Genomic DNA, 26,476 nt, shown 5'->3' on the forward strand with positions numbered 1-26,476 from the left:
CAGAGTGCTGACTGGAGAGTGAACTGTGGGGCAGCAGACTACCAGCTTTATCTCACTACTGCACTGTGTTTCTGCCTCTCCACATGTAACAGTGTGGAGATGGAGAAAGAGGGAAGAGAAGGACAAACAGTAATATTAGAACAAAAACAGAATTACCTGGAAAAACTCAGCAGGTCTGGCAGCATCGGCGGAGAAGAAAAGAGTTGACGTTTCGAGTCCTCATGACCCTTCGACAGAAACTTATTATAAACGACATTCTTGACAAGTAGTTGAAACATAGTCTTTTTTCTAAGTATGACAAAAAATTATCATGGTTATTCTTAAAATAAAATATTCACTCTGTAATAGTTCAATGGACATTCTCCCATATTCTTCGATCATTAAAACAGTTGTAGATTCTACTAATGAGATATTTATAGGTCTTCTCTTCTTTTCATTGATGAAGACTCTCACAATTAGAATTGGAATTGTTTCCAACTGCCACTTAAAGCTTAATCCAAATTGATCCAGGTTATAGGAGACAGGTTGAAATTGGAATCAGAGGAATAATTGAATTTATGGGATGATTCCTTAATCCCAGAGAGGTATGTTTGGAGAGGTACATTTAACATGAGCATTGGCAGAAGATCAGAGCCAACTATATTCAATCCACTAGCAGCACAGGATAGCCAAATCAACATTTATAAATATACTTGTGAGCTATTTGTGGGCAATAGAAATTTAAAAGTTGGTGTCTCCTGAGGCTATTCAGTGTTCTGTACTTGAAAATGCACATTCACAAAGCAAGTGAAGACAGAATCCATCTCAGCTGTGAGGCTCTGCATAGCACAGTAGCCTGGTAACATTCGAGCAAAAATGGTGTTTGTACACAATTTTCCAAGGTTAGTTCACTTGCATAGCTCCATAGACAGATTTGAACATGTACATGGAGTACACTAATGCCTATCTGAAGCTATCGCTTCCTAGATTGTTGGTCCCCATACTTTAGAGACTATGCTGTGGCACAAAGTGGGTGAAGCTATAATGGGTTTTCTGATCTATGTCCCTGCAATAACCGAATGGCTGAAGAAAATCTAGGTTTCTTTGTTAGGCTCACAAAGAAGAATGACTGTTTAGGCAAGGCTAACAGCACTCACAGGATAGTACTACTTACTGTAATACATATACTTATGGTTGCTGATTTCAGACTCTGTTATCTTGAGTCTCTTCCTTCGAGTGGCCTCTGTTTATTGAGTTCATTCCCTCTGAGTGGACAGCAGCAGGTGTAATATCATTGGCAATCCCTCATGTCGAGGGTGATCGTTCCCTGTGTATTGCTGAGTTTAATTGAGATGTCAGTGTCGGTTTTGGGTTCACACATGGCTAATGAGCCCTGTCTTAGTTCTACAGGCTTTCCCATGATGAGGATGTTGGTTTTCGGCCAATAAAGCTAATGGCAAATTGCTTTCTCAAGCAGCTGCTCTCTCTTTCCATCACTCTCACCGTTCCCTCTCTGTGGCTGCTCTTGACACCATTTTTGATGATGGATTGCCATTTAGGTAATGGTTGGATATCTGCATCCCATGGGTTCATGTTAATTGAGCAGACCTTCGTGGAGGCTTTGAGATTGCCTTTGAACATTTCCTTTAGCCCCCCCATGTGAACGGGCTCCCTGACATAGCCCTGAGTAGAGCACCTGTTTGGCAGTCTTGAATCCGACATTCTGATGACATGTCCTGTCCATCTCAGCTGATGCAAGATAATCATGGCCTCTATACTTGGCATGTCTGTACCTTGGATGATATTCATGTTGTTCTTTTGTCCTCCCACTTGATTAAAAGATCCTTCTAAGATGGTGTTGACTATGTTGTTTTAGGGCCCTGATATAGAGTCTATAAGTTTTCCAAGCTTCAGCATCATAGAAAAGCCCAACGCAAGCTGGAGGAATAGCATCACATCTTCCAATTAGGCACTTTGCAGCCTTCTGGACTCAACATTGAATTCAACAACTTCAGACCATGAACTCTATCCTCCTTTTTGAACTTTTTCCCCCTAGTGCAAGCCTGTATATTGTTCTCAAGTTTTGCTTGCAGATAGCCCTGACTCTTTTCCTGCTATTAACACATTCTGCTACTTTGTTTTCAGACAGTTCTGTCCTTTATTCTGCTGTTAACACCTATTTTGGATCAAAGCTTTAGTCTTTAATACTATCATAACCATTCCTTTTGTCTTGTTTTCAATGCATCTTTGTCATTTAATCTCTTCCGCCCTCCAACCTATCCCTAATCTTCTATTCTGCTCCACCTGCCCCTCTCCGCTTTATTCAACAGCATGAAAAACCCATCACATTTCTATCTCTCTCTAGTTCAAAAGAAGTTGTATTTGATTTGAAACGTTAGCTCTGTTTCTCTCTCTACAGATGATGCCAAACCTGAGTTTTTCCAGCATTTTATTTTTATTTCATATCTCCGGTATCTGCAGTATTTTGCTTTTATTTGAAAATCTAACCATTGCCTCTTGACATTCAACAGCATTACCATCGCTGAATCACCCACTATCAACATCTTGTGGGTTACCATTGACCATGAACTTAACTGAACACGCCATATAAATAAAAGCAAAAAACTGCGGATGCTGGAAATCCAAAACAAAAACAAAAATACCTGGAAAAACTCAGCAGGTCTGACAGCATCTGCGGAGAGGAATACAGTTAACGTTTCGAGTCCGTGTGACTCTTAAACAGAATTAAGGGGAAAAAAATGCCATATAAGTACTGTGGCTACAAGAGTAGGTAAGTGGCTGGGAATTCTGTGGTGCATAACTCACCTCCTGATCTCCCAAAGCCTGTTCATCATCTATGAGGCACAAGTCAGGAAGTGATGGAATACTCCCCACTTGACTGAATGAGTGCAGCTCCAGTAACACCAAAAGTCTTGACACCATCCAGGACAAAACAGCCCAATTGATTGGCACCCCATCCTTAAATATTCACTATTTTCATCACCGATGCACAGTGGCCGCAGTGTGTACCATGTACTAGATGCACATCTTGCAAGACTCCTTCAAAAGCACCTTCCAACCTTTACCACCTGGAAGGACAAGGGCAGCAGATGCATTGGAACTCCACCACCTGCAGGTTGCCCTTCAAGCTATTCTCCATCCTGACTTGGAACAATATCACTGTTCATGCTCCCTGGGTCAAAATCATGGAAGTCCCTTCCTAACAGCACCGTAGGTGTACCTACATCACATGGACTGCAGCGGTTCAGGAAGGCGACTCATCGCCACAGGGCAATAAGGGATGAGCAACAAATGCCAGCCTTGCCAAAGACGCTCACATCCCATGAAAGGATAAAACAAATCTCTATCACTCTTATCAAACCAGTTTTGGTGTTTTTTAGTAATATAAACAGTCAGTATGACACAGCTCCCAGCAAAAAACTTTTTATTTTCCATACAACAATTTCAAACAGGAAATTTGGAATAATACTCAAGGGTTAGATCTGATATATTTATCTAGTTGATGCTGACCAAATGATCGTTCTGATAAAAATTATTAAATGTTGTAAAGTAGTTCTGAGTCCAGCAACATGGGTTGAAATAATATGATGGGCGGAATCATCCCAGATTTGCGCTAAGTGTGGTAGCGGTGGTGAAAAATGTTGTTTTACCCACTGGCTGCAATAGCAGGTTTCCGAGCCATATCGCCCATTCCTGGCACGTCCCGCTTCATTCATGATGCATTCTCAGGAAACACTCCGGTTTGCTGGTGGGTGGGCTTGGATTTCCCCATCATGCTGTGATCTGTGTTTCCCTGCTCCAGGCCCCAAATTTAAAGCGCACCAGAGCACATACCGACTTCATGTCTATAGACCAGGACTACTCCAGGCAACAGATGGCCTGGATTGCCAAAAGCAAAGAAGAAGGCAGTTCCCAAATTTAGCGACGTCTCTCTGGGACGCCTGCTGGATGCAGTGGAAGGCTGCCCTGTACCCCCACTCTGGCCAAAGGAGATCCACCAGAGTCAGCAATCTGGCCTGGGAGGAGTTGGCATTGGCATTCAGTGCCACTGGGGCACAGAGGAGGTCAGCCATCCAGTGCAGGAAGATGATGAATACTCTCATCTGTTCCGCCAGGGTCAGTCATTCTTCTCATCACTCTCAACTCACACACTCACAAACCAATCACATATCCACAGGGTTCTCGCACCTCAAGGGACAACACCACTAACTCTCACACACACCTTCACATCTCCATCAGGCTCATATCCTCTGGAATTCGTCCTCATCCTGTCCATAGCTCCACTCACCCCACAAACATTCCACGCAGTGCCATGTATCCTGGTCACACACTCTCCATCTGTTTTCATGCAGGAGAACTAGCTCACAACAGTAGGGAGAGGTCCCAGACCATGGGTAGAGTAGCTCACATTCGTCCCCTCACTCACTTTGAGGACCTTGCCATCACACTGGCTGGTGAGGATATGGACCGTGCCTGTGGTGACAGTGAGGTCAGCGGCAAACACCCACATGAGGATTCTGCACCACATCATCCCTGTCTCACTTTCACTGAATAATGTTTAATGTTGTCTTTCAGCTTTGTCGACAGGCTTCGCAAGTCCTCCCACTGCATTCCCTCTACTAGCAGTTCAGCTGATTCTGAGGGGAGAAGTGTTTGCATGGCAGGGCCTTTTGGAGCCTCATGTAAGCACTCTGTCATGCACATGAAGCCTTCATCATCACACTCATCTTACGATCCTGTGCATTTTCAATTCTGTCTGCTGGGGTTCTCTTTCAGGTGTCTATCTGAGCCAACCTGCATCTCTGCCCACCCACTGATCACAATCCCATGCAGCACCTGTGCCTGTCCGACATGAGCCGACACTCACTTTCAATTTCGACAATGATGGTGGTCGTTAAGATTTTGATCAGCTCCCCTGTCCTTTCCTTTCCCCCAGTCACCTGTCTTTTCCCCCATCACTGTCAACCCTCCTGGCATCACCTTTCAACTCCCCAATGTCACCTGCCAAACGGAACCCTTGTCTTTGCAGGATGTCCAGGTGAACATGTACATTCCCTACCTTCCTGAGAATCCCACCCCCATCCCCTCCCAGTCACACATAGACCTACTTTCATTCATACGTGAATTTTGTGCATATTTCATAGACTTATATCATACTGTACCTGTGGGAGGAGTCTAAAAGTACATTGGATTTGGGTCATTTGCACACTGTGGGAGGAGTCTAAAAGTACATTGGATTTGCATCATTTGCACACTTAGTTTTGGCTTCAGCTTGGTGGTTGATACACGGATCCAGCCTAGGCTACCTCAGTGCTCTTGCTGAGCGAGACCACTGCCCTGGAATGAATGGGTTGTTATATAAGGAAAGGTTGGACAGATGGGGCTTGCTTCCACTGGAGTTTAGAAGAGTGAGGGGTGATTAGATTGAACTATACAAGATCCTGAATGGCCTTGACAAGGTGGGCATCGAAAGGATGTTTCCTTTTGTTGGTGAGTCCAGAACTAGGGGGCACTGTTTTAAAATTAAGGGTCACCCTTTTAGGACAGAGATAAGAGAAACTTTTTTTTTGAGGGTTGTGCAACTTTGGAATTCTCTGCATCAGAAGATAGTGGAGATGGGGGTCATTGAATATTTTTAAGGCAAAGGTAGATAAATTCTTTTAGGCAAGGGAATCAAAGGTTATTGGGTTAGATGGGAATGTGGAAATTGAAACACAAGAAGATCAGCCATGATCTTATTGAATGGTGGAGCAGGCTCGAGGGGCTGAATGGTCTACTCCTGTTCCTATTTCTTATGTTCTTATGTCTGTCCTTGCCTGGTTTTGTGTTGTTTACCACATCTTCTGAATTGGTTTGCTTGTACTAGCATTCAAACAGCCAAACGAAAAAAGAGCTTGAATTTATGTAGCACCTTATTGTGTCCTCAGACTATTCCAAAACGCTTTGCAACCAGTAGATTAATTTTGGAGTCCAGTCACAGTTAACAACAGCAGTCAAATTGCATATAGCACTGTGTCACAAGCAACACTTACGCATCATTCCCTATTGTCAGCCTAGATTATGTTCTCAAGTCAATAGCAAGGCAAGAATCTGCCAACTGAGTGAATCTAACACTTAAAGAGGAGAAAATTATCTTGTGGCTCACACTATGTGCCAAAACATTCTTTCATAACTGATCCATCTTTAACTCCCCTAAATCTTGAATGCTAGCACAAAAATATTCTTCTATTTTCACTTTTTCCACTGAATACAAATATGAAGTTACCCTAAGTCACAAGAGAGACACAAGTGAGGAAAGCCAACTGACCAATCAAGAAAGGGTCCAAAACAACAACCCCTGCCTCACTCTGCATCTTTCAGACATTCACTGATTCTTGAACGAGAGGTTCACCATTCACCACCTCATCATGGATGAATCTATTGATAGTATATCCAGCTGATTTTTTAAACTAAAACTTGATATTATGTTTTTTAATTATAATATTTAAATTAAAGGGAAATTGTTGGTTGTGTACTCTTTCATGTGTGCAGGCGACCCTCAAATACCTTGGGCAAATTCATGCCCGCTGGACAGCTTCCAATAACTTGGTCGGGTAGTGATTTTTAATGTGTGAGTGTCAGGAAATAATATGACCACAAACAGCATCACATCAATCATGATTAAGTCCAATCATGTCTCCATCCAAAGTTCACACACATGCAGTTCCCAGCACAGGCTCTCTGGATAGTGATCAGCTTCAGTCACAGTAACAGAAGAATGTTCCAGCTGGTTTAAGACGTCGTTTGCCAAAAACATACCTCAGAGAAAAGTAAATTCATTCAATTAAAAAGAAACACCTTGGGATAGATTTTAACTATTGAATGGCTGACCAGGGAATACCTCCAATAGTTGCACAACAGTACTGGCATTAAGCCCAGCCCATTTTGAGGGCTGGTCCCCATCATCATACCACTGGCAGATTGTGGAGACGTCCCGAGGGCGGGCGTGATTGTCAGGCCCAGGATCGGCCGGGAAACAGACCACCGACTGCGATCGGCCCCCGACCACGATTTCACGCTGGCTGACCAATTAATGGCCAACCAGCATGAAGCATGCGCTGAAAAGCTCAGCACTGCCGGGGTGGGGGCAGGAGGTGGGCAGGCGATGACGCCAACGTGGGCACGGGCGAGTGCTGAGAGAAAGCCCCCTGAAGGCAGAGAACTGCCTCAAGGAGCTGCAGACCCGAAAACCATGAAATAAAGTTTTGAAAATCAGAAAGAAAATGTCTAAGCATAACAGTCTAGCACCTGAACATATTAATGTTAAAAATGCTGTCTACAGATTTTTATTTTTATTTTTTTTAATAACAGAAACCTCATTTTGCCCTTGGACGAGGTTTGATGAAAAATGCGAAGTCTGCCTAGCTGATTTTCCCCGTCCGCCAACTGTAGGGTTGGACAGTCCACAAAGAATCGGAGACAATTACGCTGTTAATGGGCTTAATTGCCCTCTTATCTGTTGGCAGGCGTGTTTCCGACTTTGCGCATGCCTGCTGAGCGAAATATCGCTTGAGTGCGGGATAACGTCGGGACGCTCACCCGACGTCCTCTTGCGTTATTTTCTGCCCGATTGGGTTGGGTGTGTGCTCACTCGCAAGGTGTAAAATTCTGCCCTAAATGCTTGCCCTTGCTGACACAATGCTGGCCAGCCTAGCGGGGTTGACTGAACCAGAAGCAAGATAGGCCCAGGCAAGTAGGGTGACCAACTCAGGGGGGCACAAGCTCACCTTATTCTCTGATGCCTAGGGGAGCGCTCTTGTTACTTCTGGCCCATACAAATAACCCTAACTTGCCATTTTTGATCCACTTTGGCAGCACTTCCCAGCGAAACTGGGCAAAACATGTATAAGTTTTTCCCCAAAATGACATCCGGGCTTTATTAAAATGACCTGAAACAGGTGGGCACTCCAGCTTCCCAGAAGTAAACCATTTTTAGAATGACATCAGCACACACAATTTGCACATTTTTCAAGGGTCTACCCTCCCTCTTCTTTCTGATAATGCCAATATGTAAGGGTATCACTTACGTCATACTTTAATGTAATAGTTATAAACTTCACTACGTTTTTACTAAATAAAGAACAAGCTACATTTAATCACAAATGTAAAGTAGATGTTTTCTGACTGCTACCATTAAAGCTTTAATATTATTTCTGGAATAGCTTGCTCATAATTGCACAAATTACTCCATCTGTGACTTTACCATTGCTTTCTACAAATTAATCCTTATTTCCCAGTTCTCCCTCAACTCTTCTGCTACACCCTGTGCTGGGGCACTTTGCTGCATTAAAGATAGTATCTGAGTACAAGTCACTGTTGTTGGATGTGGTGATGTATCTGGGACTTTGTGCTTTCTTCCAGGTGGCCATTCTTGTACAATTCATGATTGAAAACTCGTATCAAATCTTTGGTAGTGGTCTGAATTCACTCTTTGAAGGATCAGGAGATGTCCAGCAGGGAGATTCCAAGGACTCACTTGGTTTGTACTGTTTTCCTCATTATTTTTTTATGGACACTTCTTCACTGATTCTCATGCATAAATGCATTTTGCCAAGTGAACTTGTTATCTATAAAATGCTACAAAAGCCCATGCAGCAAAATTTGTAGATCTATTTAGAATAATAGTAGTGATAATCAAAGCTCACCAGTTAAAATGAGTGTCTTATATATCATATTCAGGTGAACAGATCTGAGTTTGTCCAGTGCTTAGACTAAAGCATTCAGGCATTCTTTTTGTTTCCTCTGCAGTCCTGCAACTGACCTCAAAATACATGTAAATGACCTCAAAATAGGTCTCAACAGAGATTTACCATCACCATTTTATAACTGAATTTCTTTTAACCAGGCAGTCATTTGCGAAAGGGTAAACCTTTGCTGAGTAACCATATGAACTTTATCATGCTTCCTTTGATAGCTTTTTTTATTCATTCACGGGATGTGGGCTCCGCTGGCTGGGCCAGCATTTATTCCCATCCCTAGCTGCCCTTGAGAAGGTGGTGAAGAGCTATCTTCTTGAACCGCTGCAGTCCATGTGAGGTAGGTACACCCACAGCGCTGTTAAGAAGGGAGTTCCAGGATGTCTTAAGGTCATGTGAGGCACTATAAATGCAAATCCATTTCTTTCCATTCAGTTGGTTATGTTGCCAAATTGAACATTTTTTAAACTCGATTATATTGTAAATTTTTTGGCTGTGAAATTGGCATTTGTCATGTTGTTGATACTGGATTTGTGGAAGTCCTAAGGTTTGCAAATAGCACACTTGGCGTCCCATCCATGTGTGCACCACAGCACCAGGATTGATCAGATTATGATGTCAATCAGCCGTTCCAGCTGTCTTTGACACATAGTTTTGAAACTTGGGCAGCACCGATCCTGTAAGCACCTGTACTAATCGCTCCCAGCTGCACAGGTCCCGTGAACACCTGTACTGGCATCAGACAGATGCCAGTCTTCAGCGAATTCGATTCACTCCACGTGACATCAACAAATGGCTGAAGGCACTGGATACTGCAAAGGCTATGGGCCCTGTCAATATTCCGGCAATAGTACTGAAGACTTGTGCTCCAGGACTTGCCATGCCCCTTGCGAAGTTGTCCCAGTCCAGCTACAACACTGGCATCTACCCGGCTACGTGGAAAATTGCCCAGGTATGTCCTGTACACAAAAAGCAGGACAAATCCAACCCAGCTAATTAGCGCTCCATCAGTCTACTCTCCATCATCAGGAAAGTAATGGAAGCGGTCATCAACTGTACTATCAAGCGGCACTTGTTTAGCAATAACCTGCTCACTGATGCCCAGTTTGTGTTCCGCCAGGGCCACTCAGCTCCTGACCTCATTGCAGCCTTGGTTCAAACATGGACAAAAGAGCTGAACTCCTGAGGTGAGGTGAGAGTGACTGCCCTTGACATCAAGGCAGCATTCGACAGAATGTGGCATCAAGGAGCCCAAGCAAAACCGAAGTTAATGGGAATCAGGGGAAAACTCTCCACTGGTTGGAGTCATACCTAGCACAAAGGAACATGGTTGTGCTTGTTGGAGGTCATTCATCTCAGCTTCAGGACATCACTGCAGGAGTTCCTCAGGGTAGCGTCCTAGGCTCAACCATCTTCAGCTGCTTCATCAACAACCTTCCTTCCATCATAAGGTTAGAAGTGGGGATTTTCACTGATGATTATACAGTGTTCAGCATCATTCGCAATTCCTCAGATACTGAAGCAGCCCATGTCCAAATGCAGCAAGACCTGGACAATATCCAGGCTTGGGCTGACAAGTGACAAGTAATGTTTGCACCACACAAGTGTCAGGCAATGGCCATCTCCAACAAGAGAGAATCCAACTATCACCCCTTGATGTTCAATGTGATTACCATCACTGAATCCCCTACTATCAACATCCTGGGGGTTACCATTGACCAGAAACTGAACTGGACTAGCCATATAAATACAATGGCTACAAGAGCAGGTCAGAGGCTAGGAATAGTGCATGAGTAACCCACCCCCTGACTCCCCAAAGCCTGTCCACCATCTACAAGGCACAAGTCAGGAGTGTGATGGAATACTCCCCACTTGCCAGGATGAGTGCAGCTACCACAACACTCAAGAAGCTTGACACCATCCAGGACAACCAGTCCACTTGATTGGCACCACATCCACAAACATTCACTTCCTCCTCCACCGGCGTACAGTAGCAGTGTGTACCATCTACCAGATGCACTGCAGAAACTCACCAAGGCTCCTTCGACAGCACCTTCTAAACCACAACCATTACCATCTAGAAGGACAAGGGCACGAGATAGATGGGAACACAACCACCTGAAAGTTCCCCTCTGAGCCACTCAACGTCCTGACTTGGAAATATATCGCTGGAAGTCCCTCCCTAACAGCGCTGTGGGTGTACCTACAGCACATGGACGGCAGTGGTTCAAGAAGGCAGCTCACCACCACCTTCTCAAGGGCAACTGGGGATGGGCAATAAATGCTGGCCCAGCCAGCGAAGCCCACATCCCATGAATTAATAAAAAAACCTAATCACTCCCAGCTGCACAGCCCCCGTGAATACCTGCGTTAATCACTCCCAACTGAATAATTGCTCTGCACGAGGGACCACTAGGTGCAAATGATCTTTTTGCCCTTGGTGTTTCAAAACCTAACCTGGACTGGTGTATCCCTTTAATTAGTTCATCCTAGTTACATCAATGGCCAATTGGTAAAGGCTTTGTCTGTCAAACTAAACCATAAGGATTAAACGTCCAATCCATGATCTGAGTTTGCTGATCTCAGTTTGGGTGACTATAAAGAAGCTATGTTGCTGTTGTACTATGAAAAAAATAAAATCAGCCAGGATTTCTGCTATAAATACCTATATTTAGTCTGTGGATCTAACTGGTGATCAGGATATTCCTGTCATTTCCCCAAATCAACACTGTGATGCCATTGTTTTCAAATTTGAGTTTATTTTCGGATTTATCTAAATTCATTCATTTTTGAACCTTGCCCAGCTGAAAACCTGAATTCATTAACATAGATTGAACTTGTCATTTTCTTGAAAGATGAGATCAGTTTTGCTTTTTCTTAATAAGTGGAAATGAATCAGTAAAAGATTTTCTGGAAACATGTTGGAATATGTCTTGCTTCAAATTGGAAAGATGTCAAATGGGGGACAAATTTTGATTTGGCTATGATGACCTCAGCTGCTGAATAGCCTACTATAATTCGTTACACATCACATACATGACTGACCATATGACTTAGAGTCATAGAGTTACACAGCACAGAAACAGATCCTTCAGCCCATAGTGTCTGTGCAGGCCAGCAAGCACCTATCTATTCTAATCCCATGTTCCAGCACTTGGCCGGTAGCTCTGAAAGCTATGGTGTTTCAAGTGCTCATCTAAACTCTTCTTAAATGTTGTGAGGGTTTCTGCCTCTACCAGGCAATGAGTTCCAGATTCCAACCACCCTCTGGGTGAAAAAATCCTTTCTCACATCCCTTCTAAACCTCCTGCCCCTTACCTTAAATCTATGGCCCCTGGTTATTGATCCCTCCACCAAGGGGAAAAGTTCCCCCCTGTCTACCCTATCTATGCCCCTCATAATTTTATACACCTCAATCATGTCCCCCCTCAATCTCCTCTGCACCAGGGAAAATAACCCCAGTCTATCCAATCTCTCCTCGTAATTAAAACTCTCGAACCCAGGCAACATCCTGGAAAGCTCCTCTGCATTTTCTCAATCACATCCTTCCTATGATGTGGATTCCAGAACTGCCCACAATACTCTAGTTGTGGCCTAACCGGCGTTTTATATAGTTCCAGCATAACCCCCTTGCTCTTATATTCTATGCCTCGGCTAATAAAGGCAAGTATCCCATATACCTTCTTAAACATCTTATCTACCTGTCCCGCTACCTTAAGGGACTGATGGACATGTACACCAAGGTCCCTCTGATCCTCTGTACTTCCTAGGGTCCTACCATTCATTGTGTATTCCCTTGCCATGTTAGTCCTCCCAAAATGCATCACCTCACACTTCTCAGGATTAAATTCCATTTGCCACTGCTCTGCCCATTTTACCAGCCCATCTATATCATCCTGAAATTTAAGGCTTTCCTCCTCACTCTATATGACACCGTCAATTTTTGAGTCATCTACAAAATTACTGATCATACCACCTATATTCACGCCTAAATCATTAATTTACGATACAAATAGCAAGTGTCCAGCACTGATTCCTCTGGTACATCACTCGTCACAGTTTCCAATCGTAAAAACAACCTTTGACCATCACCCTCTGCCTCCTGCCACTAAATCAATTTTGGATCCAATTTGAGAAATTGCCAATTGACTTCAGTAAGCACCTTCAGATGAGAGCATAAGAAAATCATGTGGAAAATTAGTAACATTCTGATCTCTCTTTCAATGCTACTTTTGCAGATGTGGACTTGTTACAGCCACAGTACTCACCTGACGGTATGGATTCGGCATTTTCTGATCAAAAAAGGCAAAAAATTCAAAAGGATCAGCAAAGTAACTCTGTCTTCATCAGCTCGAATGATTCTAGACCACACACAACCGAAGAATCCAAGGATATTTGGAGCCAGCAGAGCTTATTCAATGAAGAAGTTTCATGCAAGAAAATCCTAGAGAAGAGTGACAGTGGAGATCTCTGTGAGCAGTTGGAAAATGAGTCTTTATACTCCTGCTCCTCCGTCTCTTCACTTGCAGCTATTCAAAGCATTGACTCAGCACGAGACCGTTGCTCATCTGAGCCCAGTGTCTGCTTGTCACATCACCTTGCCTTGTCTCACGAGCCAGTGGCCCGCCAGTCAAGCTGTGATGCAGCCATGACTCATGGACACATTGATTATTTACAGCAGCTGAAAAGGCTTCAGATTGAAAGTCAGAAGCTATTGGATGATGGAAAAGTCGCTGGCTCTAATAAACCGAGATATACTTTTTGGAGGTCCCCTCAGATTAATACCAGGCTGAAACAGCCTAATCCACATAGAATGAATCTGTCAACAAGGTCAAGTCTGTCAAGCCTGTCTTCTCCCACCACTTCACCCTCAGAGTCCTCACTAAGTTCAATAGATAGTGCCTTCTCTTATTCTGACTCATCAGTGTTTGGTCGCAATGACAGTTTGCACTTTGGGAATTCTGGAAAAAGCCAGATATCCTCACCTTGTACCTCCAATAAGCTTCCTGGCAAATTATCTGGGACATCACCATCTTCAATGGCTTATTGTCTTGATAATTTGGATTGGTACAATGAGGAAGCAGAAAAAGAAGGAGACTTGGACTGTGAGAGTGACCAAGAGGATTCAGCCCAAATATCAATGGAGCACGTGTCTCGTTCAAAAAGTCAAAGGTCTGTGGAAGTTGAAGGTTCTAAAAAGGACATTGAATATTTTACAAGTGTCGCCTATATTGGACATGATGAATTTGGGAGCAACTCAGTTCAAAGTGATGCAGAGGAGTTAAACAGAGAAAGTAATCAGGAAAGAAGGAATAGATTGACTGTTCCCAATACTACACAATTTGTCACATTACCTGAGGAGCCCACTGTAATGCCTTCTTATAATAAGAATGTTAAACGCACTAAAATAACATTCTACATGGCACCAGGAAAGGTGTTAACTATACAACATATGGATCAAGAGAGGCAGGACTCTGAAGTTGACAATGCTGCACAAGATAACAATAGTCACTACAGTGTATCAACACCCAGCAAAGGAAGTACAAGACAATCAGGGCAGACTTTAAAGGTCCACATCCCACAAACGGTGTTTTATGGACAGGACTCTCCATTAGTTCTCCAATCTGTTGCGCGAAGACAGATCTCTGATGGATGCAAGGCATCCCAGCAAAAAATTATACCCAGAGACATTTTAACAAGAACTTCTTCCAGAGACTCTCCTTCACAGAATGACAAGCAGTTATTAGATGGCTCAATTCAGCCTGTATCTCCTCAGCAATGTAGCAATAACACTAGTAATAAAAGACACACTATTCGTTTTATATTACCTCCCTCTGTTAAAACTACTGTTAAGGACTACTTTCTTCACAACGAAGCCAAACACTGCCTCAGAGACACTAAGACAGTGGAGAGTGAGCTAATTAGGAGAAGACAAGAATGGCAAAGCAGGCAGTGCACTGATTCACGATTGGAAGACTTTGAAAATATTATTTTCACAGATGAATCTTATGTCTGAATATATAACCTTCTAACAGTTATTTTTATTTCACGTTTTTAATCCAGATCAGCCCTCCATAATTTGCTATTGATAAAACTAGTCCTCACATAAAAGGCTATATGGTGCTATATATGTATGTTCAGCACCAACACTATTACCATAGCCCAGAAGTTACTGCTTTAGAAATTGGCAGACAAACTCCTAAATATATAGAATCATAGATTGGTTACAACATAGATGGTGGCCATTCAATCCAACCAATTGGTGCCAACTCTCTGCAAAAGCAATTTAGCTTGCCCCCTTCTCTCAGCCTTTCCTGGTTGCCATATAAATATTTCCCTTCAGGTGCTTATCCAGTTCCCTTTCAAAACAAAGATTGAATATGTCTCAGACACACTTTCAAGTAGTGCATTCCAGATCATATACAGTTGCTACATTGTTTTTCCTCATGGCATTCTTTGTTCTTTTGCCAATCACCATAAATCTGTGTTCTTTGGTTCTCAACTCTTCCACCAATGGGATCAATTTCTCCCTACCTACTCTGTCCAGACGCTTCATGATTTTAAAAAGCTCTTTCAAATCTCCTCTCAAACTTCTCTGCTCCAAGGATAATAACCCCACCTTATCCACCCTATCCATATAACTGAAGTCCCTCATCCCTCGAACCATTCTTGTAAATCTATACTGAACCTTCTTTAAAGCTTTCACATCCTTCCTAAAGTGCAGTGCCCAGGATTGGACACAATACTACAGCTGAGGATGAACTAATGTTTTATAAAGGGCAGCATTTTCCCCCGTCAGGGGGGTTGTGTGGGGGCTGGTGTGATCCCGATCAGCGCCCCCGATCATGGACGCGCTACTATTTTACATTAAGGCCCGCCCATCGTGACACACGCCTGGAAGTGCTGAGCGGTCCCTGTGTGGGCGGGAGGGAGGGATTCCCTGAGTGCGTGAAAGAGCGCAGAGATCTTCCTGTGGCACGGAGATCAGGGAGATCAGTTTAAGGTTTTAAAATTTAAACAAAGGAAAAAAACTTTTAAAACATGTCCCCTCATGTGTCAGTGTCACATGAGCCGGGACATGTCAATGAATTTTGAAAATAATTTTTACTGAATTTTAAAACACTTCATGAAACCTCATCCCGCCCGTGGATGAGGTTTCATGTAAAATGCAAAGGCTGCCTGGGCTCTTCGCCTGACTGCCAACCTTAAGGTTGGACAGGCAACTCATTTAATTGTTTTAATTAGGTTTTCAATGTCCTTAATAAGCCTTTGACAGTTCGGCGGGCACGCAGCCAAGTTGGCTGCATGCCCGCTGAACTAAAAATCTAACTGACACGCAGTGATGTCGGGACACCCCCCCGATGTCACCGCACGTCATTTTATGCTTGCCGACAGGAAAATGCTGCCCAAAGGTTCACTATAATATTTGCTTTTGTACTCTATGGCTCTATTTATAATACCCAGGACCTGTGTGCCTTTTCAAGCACATCCCCAACCTTCACTGCCACCTTCAACAATTTGTACACATATACCCTCAGGTCTCTATGTCCTTTTGAAATCTATCACTATCCTCCTCACAATTCACATACTTCCAAGTTTTACGTCATTTGCAAGTTTGGAAGTTGTTCTCTGCACACACAAGTCTAAGGCATTAAAAGAGACCAAGGAAAGCAGTGACCCTTGCACTGATTCCTGGGGTAACCACACTATAAACATTCCTGCAGCTCAAAAAACAACTAATCACCACTAGTCTCTGTTTACTGTCACTCAACCAATTTTGTACGCAAGCTACCAATGTTCAATGTCCCTTTTATTCCATGGGCTTCAAATTTGCCAGCAAGCCTATTATGTAACTCTTTAGAAAATGTCTTTAGGAAGTTAATATACACCACATGAAGCACATTACCCTCATAAATTCTCTCTGTCGCCTCATCTAAAAACTTAGTCAAGTAAGTTAATTAATCCACACTTGACCGAGTGACTATTAATTTTGTCCTGGATTATTGTTTCTAAAAGCTTTTCCACCACCGAGGTTAGACTGACTGACATGTAGTTGCTGGGTTTTTCACTGCATCCTTTTTTGGACAAGGTTGTAACATTTGCAATTCTTCAGTTCTATAGCACCATCCCTGTACCTAAGGACGATTGCAAGGCCTGAGTTTTTGCTCCCGAGGGTTGGGAAAATTCCCATCTCCGCAAACCCAACTCGGGAGAAAGTGCCCTGGATGGTCTAATTTTTATTTAGGGTGGGTGGTGTGTTGCACGGCTGTTAACTGGAGGCAGGCCTGCTGCTCCTGGGAAGAATTCAGAGGCAGCCACAGGAGCTGCCAAGTGCAGAGGAGGACTGTACGAAAGGCCTGTCTTGATGATCTGAGACTTAGTCCCAGCTGCAAAAAACAATTAAACAAAAAGCAGCCTTCCAGTCCTCACCCTTCATATCTCCTCAACACCCCCCCCCCACACATTGCCGAAGCCCCATCATGCCAGCCCATGCCATCTCATGGCCCCACCCACCCCCTCATGTCCCCCTACCTTCTGTGCCAGCCTATGGCCCTCTGCCTGCCTGCAATAGCCCTTTACTAACTCCAAATGGCTCTTTATATGCCCCTCTACCCACCTCCCCATGGGCTTTTATAACCCCTATGTGAACCTAATCCCCTCTACCCATCCTTATAGGCCCTATGCCAACTTAATGCCAACTCCTGCCAACCCATGACCCCCACCCACCACCCTTTGCCCTTACACCCTCCATGCCAACTCCCTCAGTATCCACCATGGGCAGGCCTCAGGACCCATGCTGAATTGAAATGAAATAAAGTTCTAAGTGTCTATTGCAGACTTTATTTTTATTTTGAAAAACTCTCACTCATAAAAAGCATTCACTATATTTACATTCCTTCAACTATATAATCTCTTATAAAACAAACATTTCATTCTTTAATATTTATATTCATAGCCCCACATCAAAGACTTTATAACCACTTGGAGCTGTTAATCAAACTGTGAACCTACAGGCACCCCACTGTGATAATGATAGCTTGTCATGCAGCACAAATCCTATAATGATAGTCCTTGTGTTTAGGTCAACAGGCAGATTGAAATATCAAGCACTGTTTTTGTTAAACTTCAGCATGTTTGTTTTTAATTTAAACATCAGGCAATTTAAATACCTTGAAAGCTTGACAGTTCCTTTGACAGCTTGACTGTTCCAATCTGCCTGACAATTCCAATGAGTTTATCCACTTTTTACGCACATTCTTGTCTAATTTTAACACTACAAAAGGGCATTTGACCTCTCTCAAAGAGCACCTTACCTCCCCTAAAGGTGTCACTGGAGCTAACCAAAGAGGTACCCTATCTCTCCAAAGAATTTTGGCAGCTTTAGAAAATTGGATCTGTTTGAAGGCAGCTGCACTTTTACATGTGCAGCTGCCTCCATAAACCATAGACGTGCAAACTACAGCCTGTCCCCATTCCCTCCCTGGTGAAAATGGTAGGTGCTAGATTTGGGGCGGGTCTCCGGCATCATTTTGGCTAAGCTGGAGACCTACCCCACCTTAATGAAAATTCAGGCCTATCAGTGTAATTTCCACCCTTATCTCCCTCAGCTTCTTCAAATGCATCCCATCCAATCCTGGTGATGTATCAACTTTAAGTACAAACAGCCTATCTAATATCCCCTCTTGATCAATTTTAACTAATGCAGTGTCAGCGATTTTCTCTTCCACCATGACTTTTGCAGCATCTTCCTGGGTCCACACAGATGCAAAGCAAGTTGGTTAGCTCAGTTGGGGCTAGAGTCTGGTACAGAATGACATTAATGGCACAGGTTCAGGTCCTGTACAAGCTGTGGACTTCATGGAGGCTTGCCTTGCCCGAAGCTTGGTACAGAGTGGTGCCCCCAACTTTTCTCTCTCTACCAGAGAAAGATGGCTATAGGCCCTTGTGAACTATGGCTAATTATCAAAATACTAATTTATAACACAATCATGTAATTTGCCTTGTGTAGATCCCGTTTTTGCTCCCTAATTGGTACCCCTTCTCTTACTACCCTTTCACTGTTTATATGCGTTAGAGTAAACATATGGATTGCCTTTCAGGTTAGCTGCCAGTTTCTTCTCATACTTTTTCTTCAGCTCTTAGATTTCCTATTTCATTTCTGCTCTGAACTTTCTATATTTAGCCTGGTTCTCATTGACACCCATTTTCTGCTTCTGTTAAACTTTTGTACAGTAGCATTGAAAATATTAACTTCTAGAGTTATATCACCACAATGTTTCTTACAGCATTCTTCCCAATGTCAGACATCCTACAAGTTGCCTTACAGGGTCTTTTGTGTCACCTCCAGTTTGTAAGTGGTATCTCTTTGATACCGAACTGGTTCCAAGATGACGCCAAAGATTTTATGTTCTGGTACCTAAACCAAGCAGGTCTGAAGTTTATGATTAACCAACCATCCTGACTCACTATGCTTTAATGCACAGAGTCGACCTAACTGAACAAGTACTTGGAAGATGACTAGCACATTGTGCTGGAAAGCTGCAGGGTTTCAGTTGATTAAACTCTAAGGTTAGCCCTGCAATCACTTGGAGGCCCAGAGGAGGTCCATACTGCTAACCTATACGTAAGTGTTGTGGATTTTGCTAAGTGGTGTCCCTAGACAGAATTTGCACAAAAGATTGGTCATATATAATTTTACACAGACATAGGGTGGAATTTTATGCCCCCCTCACCGCCACCCCAGAAATGGGGTGGATGAAATTGGGCTCAATGCCATGGGTGGCGCTCCCAGTGCCTACCTGCCCATCCCCAATTTCCACCCCCCCGACAATTTAACCCCCAGTGGGGGGAAGTGTTTGGAGGCCCGCCTATCCTTGGACCAATTGAGGCTCTTGAGTGACCAACTAATGGTCACTTAATGGCCTCTGGCCACTGCCACAGAGATTTTACCCATGGTAGGCAGAGGCTGACAACAAGTGTGAAGTCTGGCAGCTTTCATTGCTTATGCTAGTGGTGGGAAAGGGTGGGGCATCTTCTTTATGGGACCTGTGCCCGTTCAAATCCCCACAGCGGCCTTCCCAGGTCATCTGACCCCCAAGTATCACACAGCCCCACCTGCTCTCTCCACCTTGTTCCCCCAGTCCCCTTGCCCCCTTCGCTGAGGCCTGTAAGCCTGGCCCTGGCGAAATCACCCCCTCACCACCACTAACCCCCCCCCCACCCCAACCCCCACCATCACCACTCACCTTCACATCTGGCTCCACTGTTGATTGCCATTGGGAACTAAATGCAGTCTCAGCAGTGGCCACTGCTCCTGGTGGTATTGCCAAGGACCTGCCATCCCTTTGATTGACTGACAGCTCTTAGACGCAAGATTTCCTCTCCTGGCTCGGCTCAAACCACTTAAAAGCCTGCCAGCCATAAAATGGCTGGAGGCTGAGCTAGCAAAGTGGAGCCGGTCTCGCCCTCTAACTTTTGCCTGAGGGGGGCAGGGATCCCGTCCCCAGCTTTAAATCCAGACTATAGATATTCTTGGCTTGAAGACTCTTAAAATTGGCGATAGTTTTTCACATGTGGCTAACACCTGGCTGACCAAAAAATGATATATTTCCCAATGGCTCTGTGTTTAAAAGCTGAGCACTGCCAGGCCAACCCAGGGGGAGCCCGAACTGGGGTTATACTTGGGATCTTGTAAATGGCTTTAGATAGTGAGAAGCCAAAGTTCCTACTTCCGTTTTGTGTCTAATGACTCCTGTTACAAAGTGTGTGTACATGGATATCAGGTGAGAGCAAAATTGGGCTTTGTTGCAAAGCAATCCTTGATATAATAGCTGGCAATGCTTATTGTCTGGCTTCATGCAAAATGAATGGCTACTTAGGTAGCCTGGAGACCTGTTGTCACTTCTGTAACAGTATCCTAGTAAACATAATAGAGCAAGGGAAAAACATAAAATAAAAATTGTTAAAATCCCTCATATTTTCTTAATGCCTGTCATTCGGCCAGGCATTTATTTACTTAGTTGTCTGTTGCTTTTCCTGACCCTGAGTCAGGAAATGATTTCTGATTTGATTTCTGCAGTTAAGTTCCAGTGAGACTGAGGTAGAAGAGCTTTCAAACCTGTTGCTTTGGTACATTCCATTTATCATGCATTTGGATTTTTTTTTTAACAATGGTACACATTTCTCAATGTTAAAGAAGATGTTTATAATTTTCAATTGAAAAGAATGCTGGTTCCTGCATGAACAACATTGATTGTATAGTGTACAGTATTGAACCAAATGTTAAGCTATTGCATTTATTTTAATCTGAGCATTAACTACATTGAATATCACTCATTATGAAGGATTCTGTAGAGCACCATATTTATTACAACTAATGGACACTGAAGATTTTTAATTGTATGAAGCTTTATTAAAAATGAGTTAAAACAGCATGTTGTGAGCCATAGGGATCTAAAGGTCCCAAACCCAGACCCTCAGTATTGTACTGAATTAGCTGATCTCAGACAGAGTGGGTCAGGGAGGGGAAGAATCAGCCAGATTTGGAGAGTATGCATGTCTGGAAATTGGTTGAAGCCAGGATTAGGCTTAGACGTGATGCCCTGAATAGTTTAATAGTTAACAAGAACTCATTGTTAAACCCACAGATGAAGAATGGCTACACATGTGAGTTAACAGAGGGCTGCAAGTGCCCATGAAAATTAATGCCACCAAGAATTAGCAACTTCACAGCAATACGAGGGAAAACTGGAGAAAAATTATAATATAATAATGTGCAGTTCTAGATATTTGCACTACAGTATTATCTTGATGAAATAATTCAGATTTAATTTTTTATATTAACTTGCAGTCATGAAGCTGTAGTCCAAAAATCTTGCTGGGTAACATGCTGATTCAATATGCAAACATCTCCCTGCTCTGCAGCAGGCATATGTCCCACATCTGCCCAGTGGCACACAGGAAACGTATGCATTTTTTATCATTAAGAAAACTAGAATAAAAAGCCAAGGGTCACCATGCACCGCACCATCTAAATTAAAACAAGCTTTAACAACAAGAGAGAAGGGCAAAGTACCAGGAACTAGTGATTAGATAACCCACATTTGGGTTTTAAAAGCTTGTAAATTAAAGACAGAAACACTGAGGGAGGTAAGGAGTCATGCAGTTCTGAGGTTCCAGGAAATATTAGGGGATAGTTTCCTGGATAACCTGGGTACAGTGATTATCAGGAAATAGGGCAGGTTGGAACAGTTACTTGTAGGGGAACTTGGTGGTTTCCCTTTCATTATGGGAATAAAATTAGGTAGGTTCATTTATAGGCATGCATTTCAACTTGCCTGATTTGTCAATGTTTGCTGCATCCAGGCATCTTAGGGATGACTCACTTTACAACAAGCTTCAATGTATACTGTCCCAGAGCGGGAAATAAGTATTAGGAAAGTTTTTGCAATCATGTTCCATCACAAAAGTAAACCACGTTTACTTATATTGCAAGAGCCAGTAACTTATTTGTTTAGGCCACATCCTCTTCCCACTATCTTTACTTGGCGAGAAAGCCACTAAAACATCCCTGTAAGTCCACCAAATAAAATTGTAGCTAAGGGTTGATTTGCCATGGAGCCCAGCATTGCATATTTGAAGAAGGACCCGGCTGCGTTCAGGCTGGTGCCCTTGCAGCAGGAAGTCTGCATCTGCATCAACCAACCGATTTTTGATACTTGTCCACCCAGTTTCTTTTGGGTGAGCAGGGTCAAAATCACCACATATCCTCATATTGATTATTATCTTAAAATTGAGTCCAAATTTCCCCATCTAAGCTCTCCTAGTCTGTGGTGATAAGCAGCAGTTGGGCACCACATTTAGCTTCAGTGTCATGTGTCGTTGGGCAGACTTTTATCTTGACAAACCCACATGCCACAGAGAGGCTGGTAGTGGGTCAGGAACCTGTTTTATTCAAAGCAGGCTTTGCTGTGTCTCTTTAACTCAGCCACAATCTGAGCATCCCATTTCCAATTTCCCAACCAATTACAGAGGGTGGGGGGGTTGACATGCCAAATCTGCCAAAGGAAGGAATTATACATACAGGGGCCTCACAGGGGTCAGAATACTTGAACTGGACATTGCTTCCTGAGGTTGAAGCAAACACAGGGATGGAGAGGAGGCCTGGGAAGACTTCTCCTCAAGTCTCTCGTTCTTATCTGGAGGTCCTGCTGAGGAATCTGAGGGACTGAAGTGATATTGTATTTGCCAAGGACAGGAGGAAGCAGGCAAAAATGGAAGTGGCCAAGGAAGTCAGCAGCAGGAGTGTGGTCCCTCAAACCTGGAGATAGTGCCCCTAGAGGATCTAGAACCTCAGGAGGGCAGGTAAGATGAGTGGCATAAAACTTTTAGGTGCCAAGCCCACACTCTGGCTTTCCCTTCCCAGCACTCCTTAGACCTTCACACCTTGCAGGTCCATTCATTCCTCTGTCTCCAGGCACCTCCTCAAATCCCCTTCCAAGCAGCCAACATTCACACTAAGCATCATCCTAATGGCATCACACAGCCATGCCTCACATTCACCCTCCACGAATATTGTCCTTCTCTCCTCTTCACACAATCAATTCCTCACACTCATAATGCTCTGCTTTCTCTCCTTTCAGGAGAAGAGAAATCCAGGGAGAGGCAGAGATCTGGGATGGGTTGGGGTTGGGGTGGAGTGGGGGTGGCCCACAGTGATTAACACCTTGATAGTCACCGGCAATGCATGCCCACCTGGTTCACTGGAAAGGAGGTCCTGTTCCATGAGGCTGGTAATATCAGTTACAACCTGCTGGGAGGACCTGAACCTCCAGAGGCACTGGTGCTCACACATGTCAAGTTAGATGATTCTTTGCCTATAGAACTTGTGTTGGGGTCTCACCTCCTTTGAGCTGGATTGCTGTATCTATTCCCCCTGTCCTGTCCTGTGGAGCAATATATGGATAAGAAGAAGGCAGCTGGTGGTACTGTTGATGTTGCTGTTGCTCTTCCTCTTGTTCCTCCTCAGATGTCCAGGGTAGAGCTCTATGAGCAGCTCCCATGCTGCAGTTAAGACTGACAGCAGGGAAGATCAGTTCACGATGAGTGAAGTCCAAGCCAGGTGATATGAAATTTGAAGTCATTTGTAAAGCACTGAGAGAACACCCTCAGAAAATATGCTGTGAGCAGCAGCCTCTAGCTTAGACAGGGCTGCAGCTAAACAGTTTCACTGTTTGAAGCCCCCCCAGCCTGTCAGCTTCACTGAACACACACTCCCCACTATGTTCTTGCCTGGTTGACCTGGCGAGTTCCACACACTTGGGAAAGCTGTGAGCTGACCGTTAAAGCCAGAATGCTGGGTTCAATCCTGAGTTAACTGGGGATTTAAAATTTGTATTTATTTATCCAACAGATCCATAGGAGGTTCCCGTTTGCCTGCAAACCTACCTGAGTTAAACCTGAAAGTGGGTGGGATCATTTTGGGTGCCGAGTCTGATGCCACTTTTCAGGGCTTTAACCTCCTCCCTGCACCTGAACCAAACCCTAGTCACTCCACTCCTCACCTGCCCTTGGCATTTTGAAGTTCTGCCCATTGTCTCAGTTGCCTCAGTGTAATTTTCCTACTGGAACGTGATCTTGTGTGGTCTTTAAATGAGGCACAGAGCTGCCTCAGGGAGATTAAGTTGATTAAAAAATCCTGTTATAAATAAAGTAAAAAATTATTTAAACATGTCCCCTCATATGATAGTGTCACATGAGCTGGGACATGTTGTGAATGTAGCAAAATTTATTAAATTATTTTATAAAACTTTCAGGAAACCTCATCCCGCCCGTGGATGAGGTTTCCTGAAAAACACGAAGATCGCTTGGGCTCTTCGCCTGCCAGCCAACCTTAAGGTTGGATGGGCAGCGTTATTAATCAGCTTGATTACTTCTTTAATGGCCTTAATAGGCCGTTGACAGTTCAGCGGGTGTTCAGCCGCCTCTGGTGCATGCCCGCCGAACGAAAGATCGAAATGACGCGCTGTGACACGGGGACACACGCCCGACGTCATCTTGCATCATTTTACATGTTGGCGTGTCGGGCCTGCCCCCTCACGCTGAAGGCAATATTCTGGCCTAGGTCTCTAAGACAGGGTTCAGGTTACAGTGAAAACATTAACTGAGCAGGAGAATGCCATGTGGCAAAAGGCTTAATATTTGGGAAGCAATAAAATACTGATGAAGCAACTTAAAAAGAATTGCATTGTGGTCACCTTTTTTATAATCTTGTGTTGATTTGGGTTATTAAAAATTTGGTCTGGTTAAGTCCCACTGGCAGACATTAGGTTTTTGCTCAAGTGACAGGAACGGTGGCTATTATAAGGAACCACAGGAGGACATTTTAACCTCCTATCAGGAATGGAACAGATTTTTGGAGCCTTAAATTGGACAGGGTGCAAAGTGGGAGTTCGACTTGAATAAATTCCTTTCCCAACAGGCAAGTAAGGTTAAAATTGCACCCCCCCACCCCCCCCAACCACCCCCTCCCAATGTACATGCTTTCATTCATATTCACATATACAGATCTTCTTTATGTGCCTTATTTGATACAATGGCAATTCTTTGGCCACAAATTATCACTCTGTTTCCCATCAAAGTGTTGAAAGATGGCACTGATGTTGGTATTTTAAACATCTGTAGCAGCAAGCATTCATGATATTTAAAACGCCATACTTTGTGTTCTAACTTCTTCCATAGATGGTACATCTTCTGAAAGGTTTATGCAGTGGAGCTGGTAAAGAACTACTGCCTGATTGCACAGGTCCTGTCCTTGAGCTATCAGCAAGTACAACTAGTAATAATAACAGAATGTACTGGAAATGCACTGCAGATTTACCAGCATCTGAAAAAGGAAAAGATAGATTGTTCCTGCCGACTCACTCATTCTGATGAAACAATCTTTCTTTTTCACTGTCAGATGCTGACTCAGGTGCATTTCTATATATGTGAATTTCAAATTGTTTCAGTTACGGTTTTAAATCTAGAGTCAAAGCTTAAATTTTAATAAATAATGCTTGCATTTATATAGCACCTTTTATATTTAAACATCTCAGAATGATTCGCACAATGAATAACTTTTGGAAGTACAGTGACTTGCACCCTAGCCAAATGCAACAGCCTTTTTTGCACAGCAAGATTCCACAAAAAGTAATGATATGAATGGCAGTTATTCTGCTATCACAGTTAATGTGCACTTTACATGAGCTGAAACTCAATTCTTCGAAATCCTGATATAAATGGGACGTTGTGAAGGTTTGCATATGTTTCTAGCCTAAACCTTATTTTTATACAGCAGTAACAATAATATCTCTTCTATGACAGTTTGGTTATACAGAATCATGGAATGATACAGCACAAAAGGAGGACAATTGTTGTTCCTTCACTGTAGCTGGGTCAAAATCCTGGAACTCCCTTCCTAACAGCACTGTGAGTGTGCCTACACCACATGGACTGCAGCAGTTTAAGAAGAAGGTTCACTATCAGCTTCCCAAGGGCAATTAGAGATGGGCAATAAATGCTGCCCTAGCCAGCAACACCCATACCCTGTGAATGAATGGAAAATATTGACCCCATCGTGCCTGTGGTGACACTTTGAAAGATCTATCCAATCTATCCCCTCTTCCTCTCTCTCCCCATAGCCCTTCAACTTTTCCCTTTCAAGTTTCTATCCAATTCCCCTTGAAAGTTACTGTTGAACT

At 43.5% G+C, this 26,476-nt stretch overlaps 1 protein-coding gene across 2 annotated transcripts in view; it reads left to right on the plus strand.

Moving 5' to 3' along the window:
- Window positions 1-14,841, plus strand: part of arhgap20b (Rho GTPase activating protein 20b) — a 121,775-nt gene extending 106,934 nt beyond the window's left edge. For both annotated transcript variants that reach the window (XM_041196233.1, XM_041196232.1), the window contains exons 14-15: window positions 8,401-8,518; window positions 12,974-14,841. In XM_041196233.1, the coding sequence (XP_041052167.1) occupies window positions 8,401-8,518; window positions 12,974-14,751 (1,896 nt within the window). In that variant the 3' untranslated portion in view covers window positions 14,752-14,841. The remainder of the gene's footprint in view (window positions 1-8,400; window positions 8,519-12,973) is intronic.
- The last annotated feature ends 11,635 nt before the right edge of the window (window positions 14,842-26,476 follow it).

Source organism: Carcharodon carcharias, chromosome 9 (assembly GCF_017639515.1).
Source record: "Carcharodon carcharias isolate sCarCar2 chromosome 9, sCarCar2.pri, whole genome shotgun sequence".
Lineage (NCBI taxonomy): Eukaryota > Metazoa > Chordata > Chondrichthyes > Lamniformes > Lamnidae > Carcharodon > Carcharodon carcharias.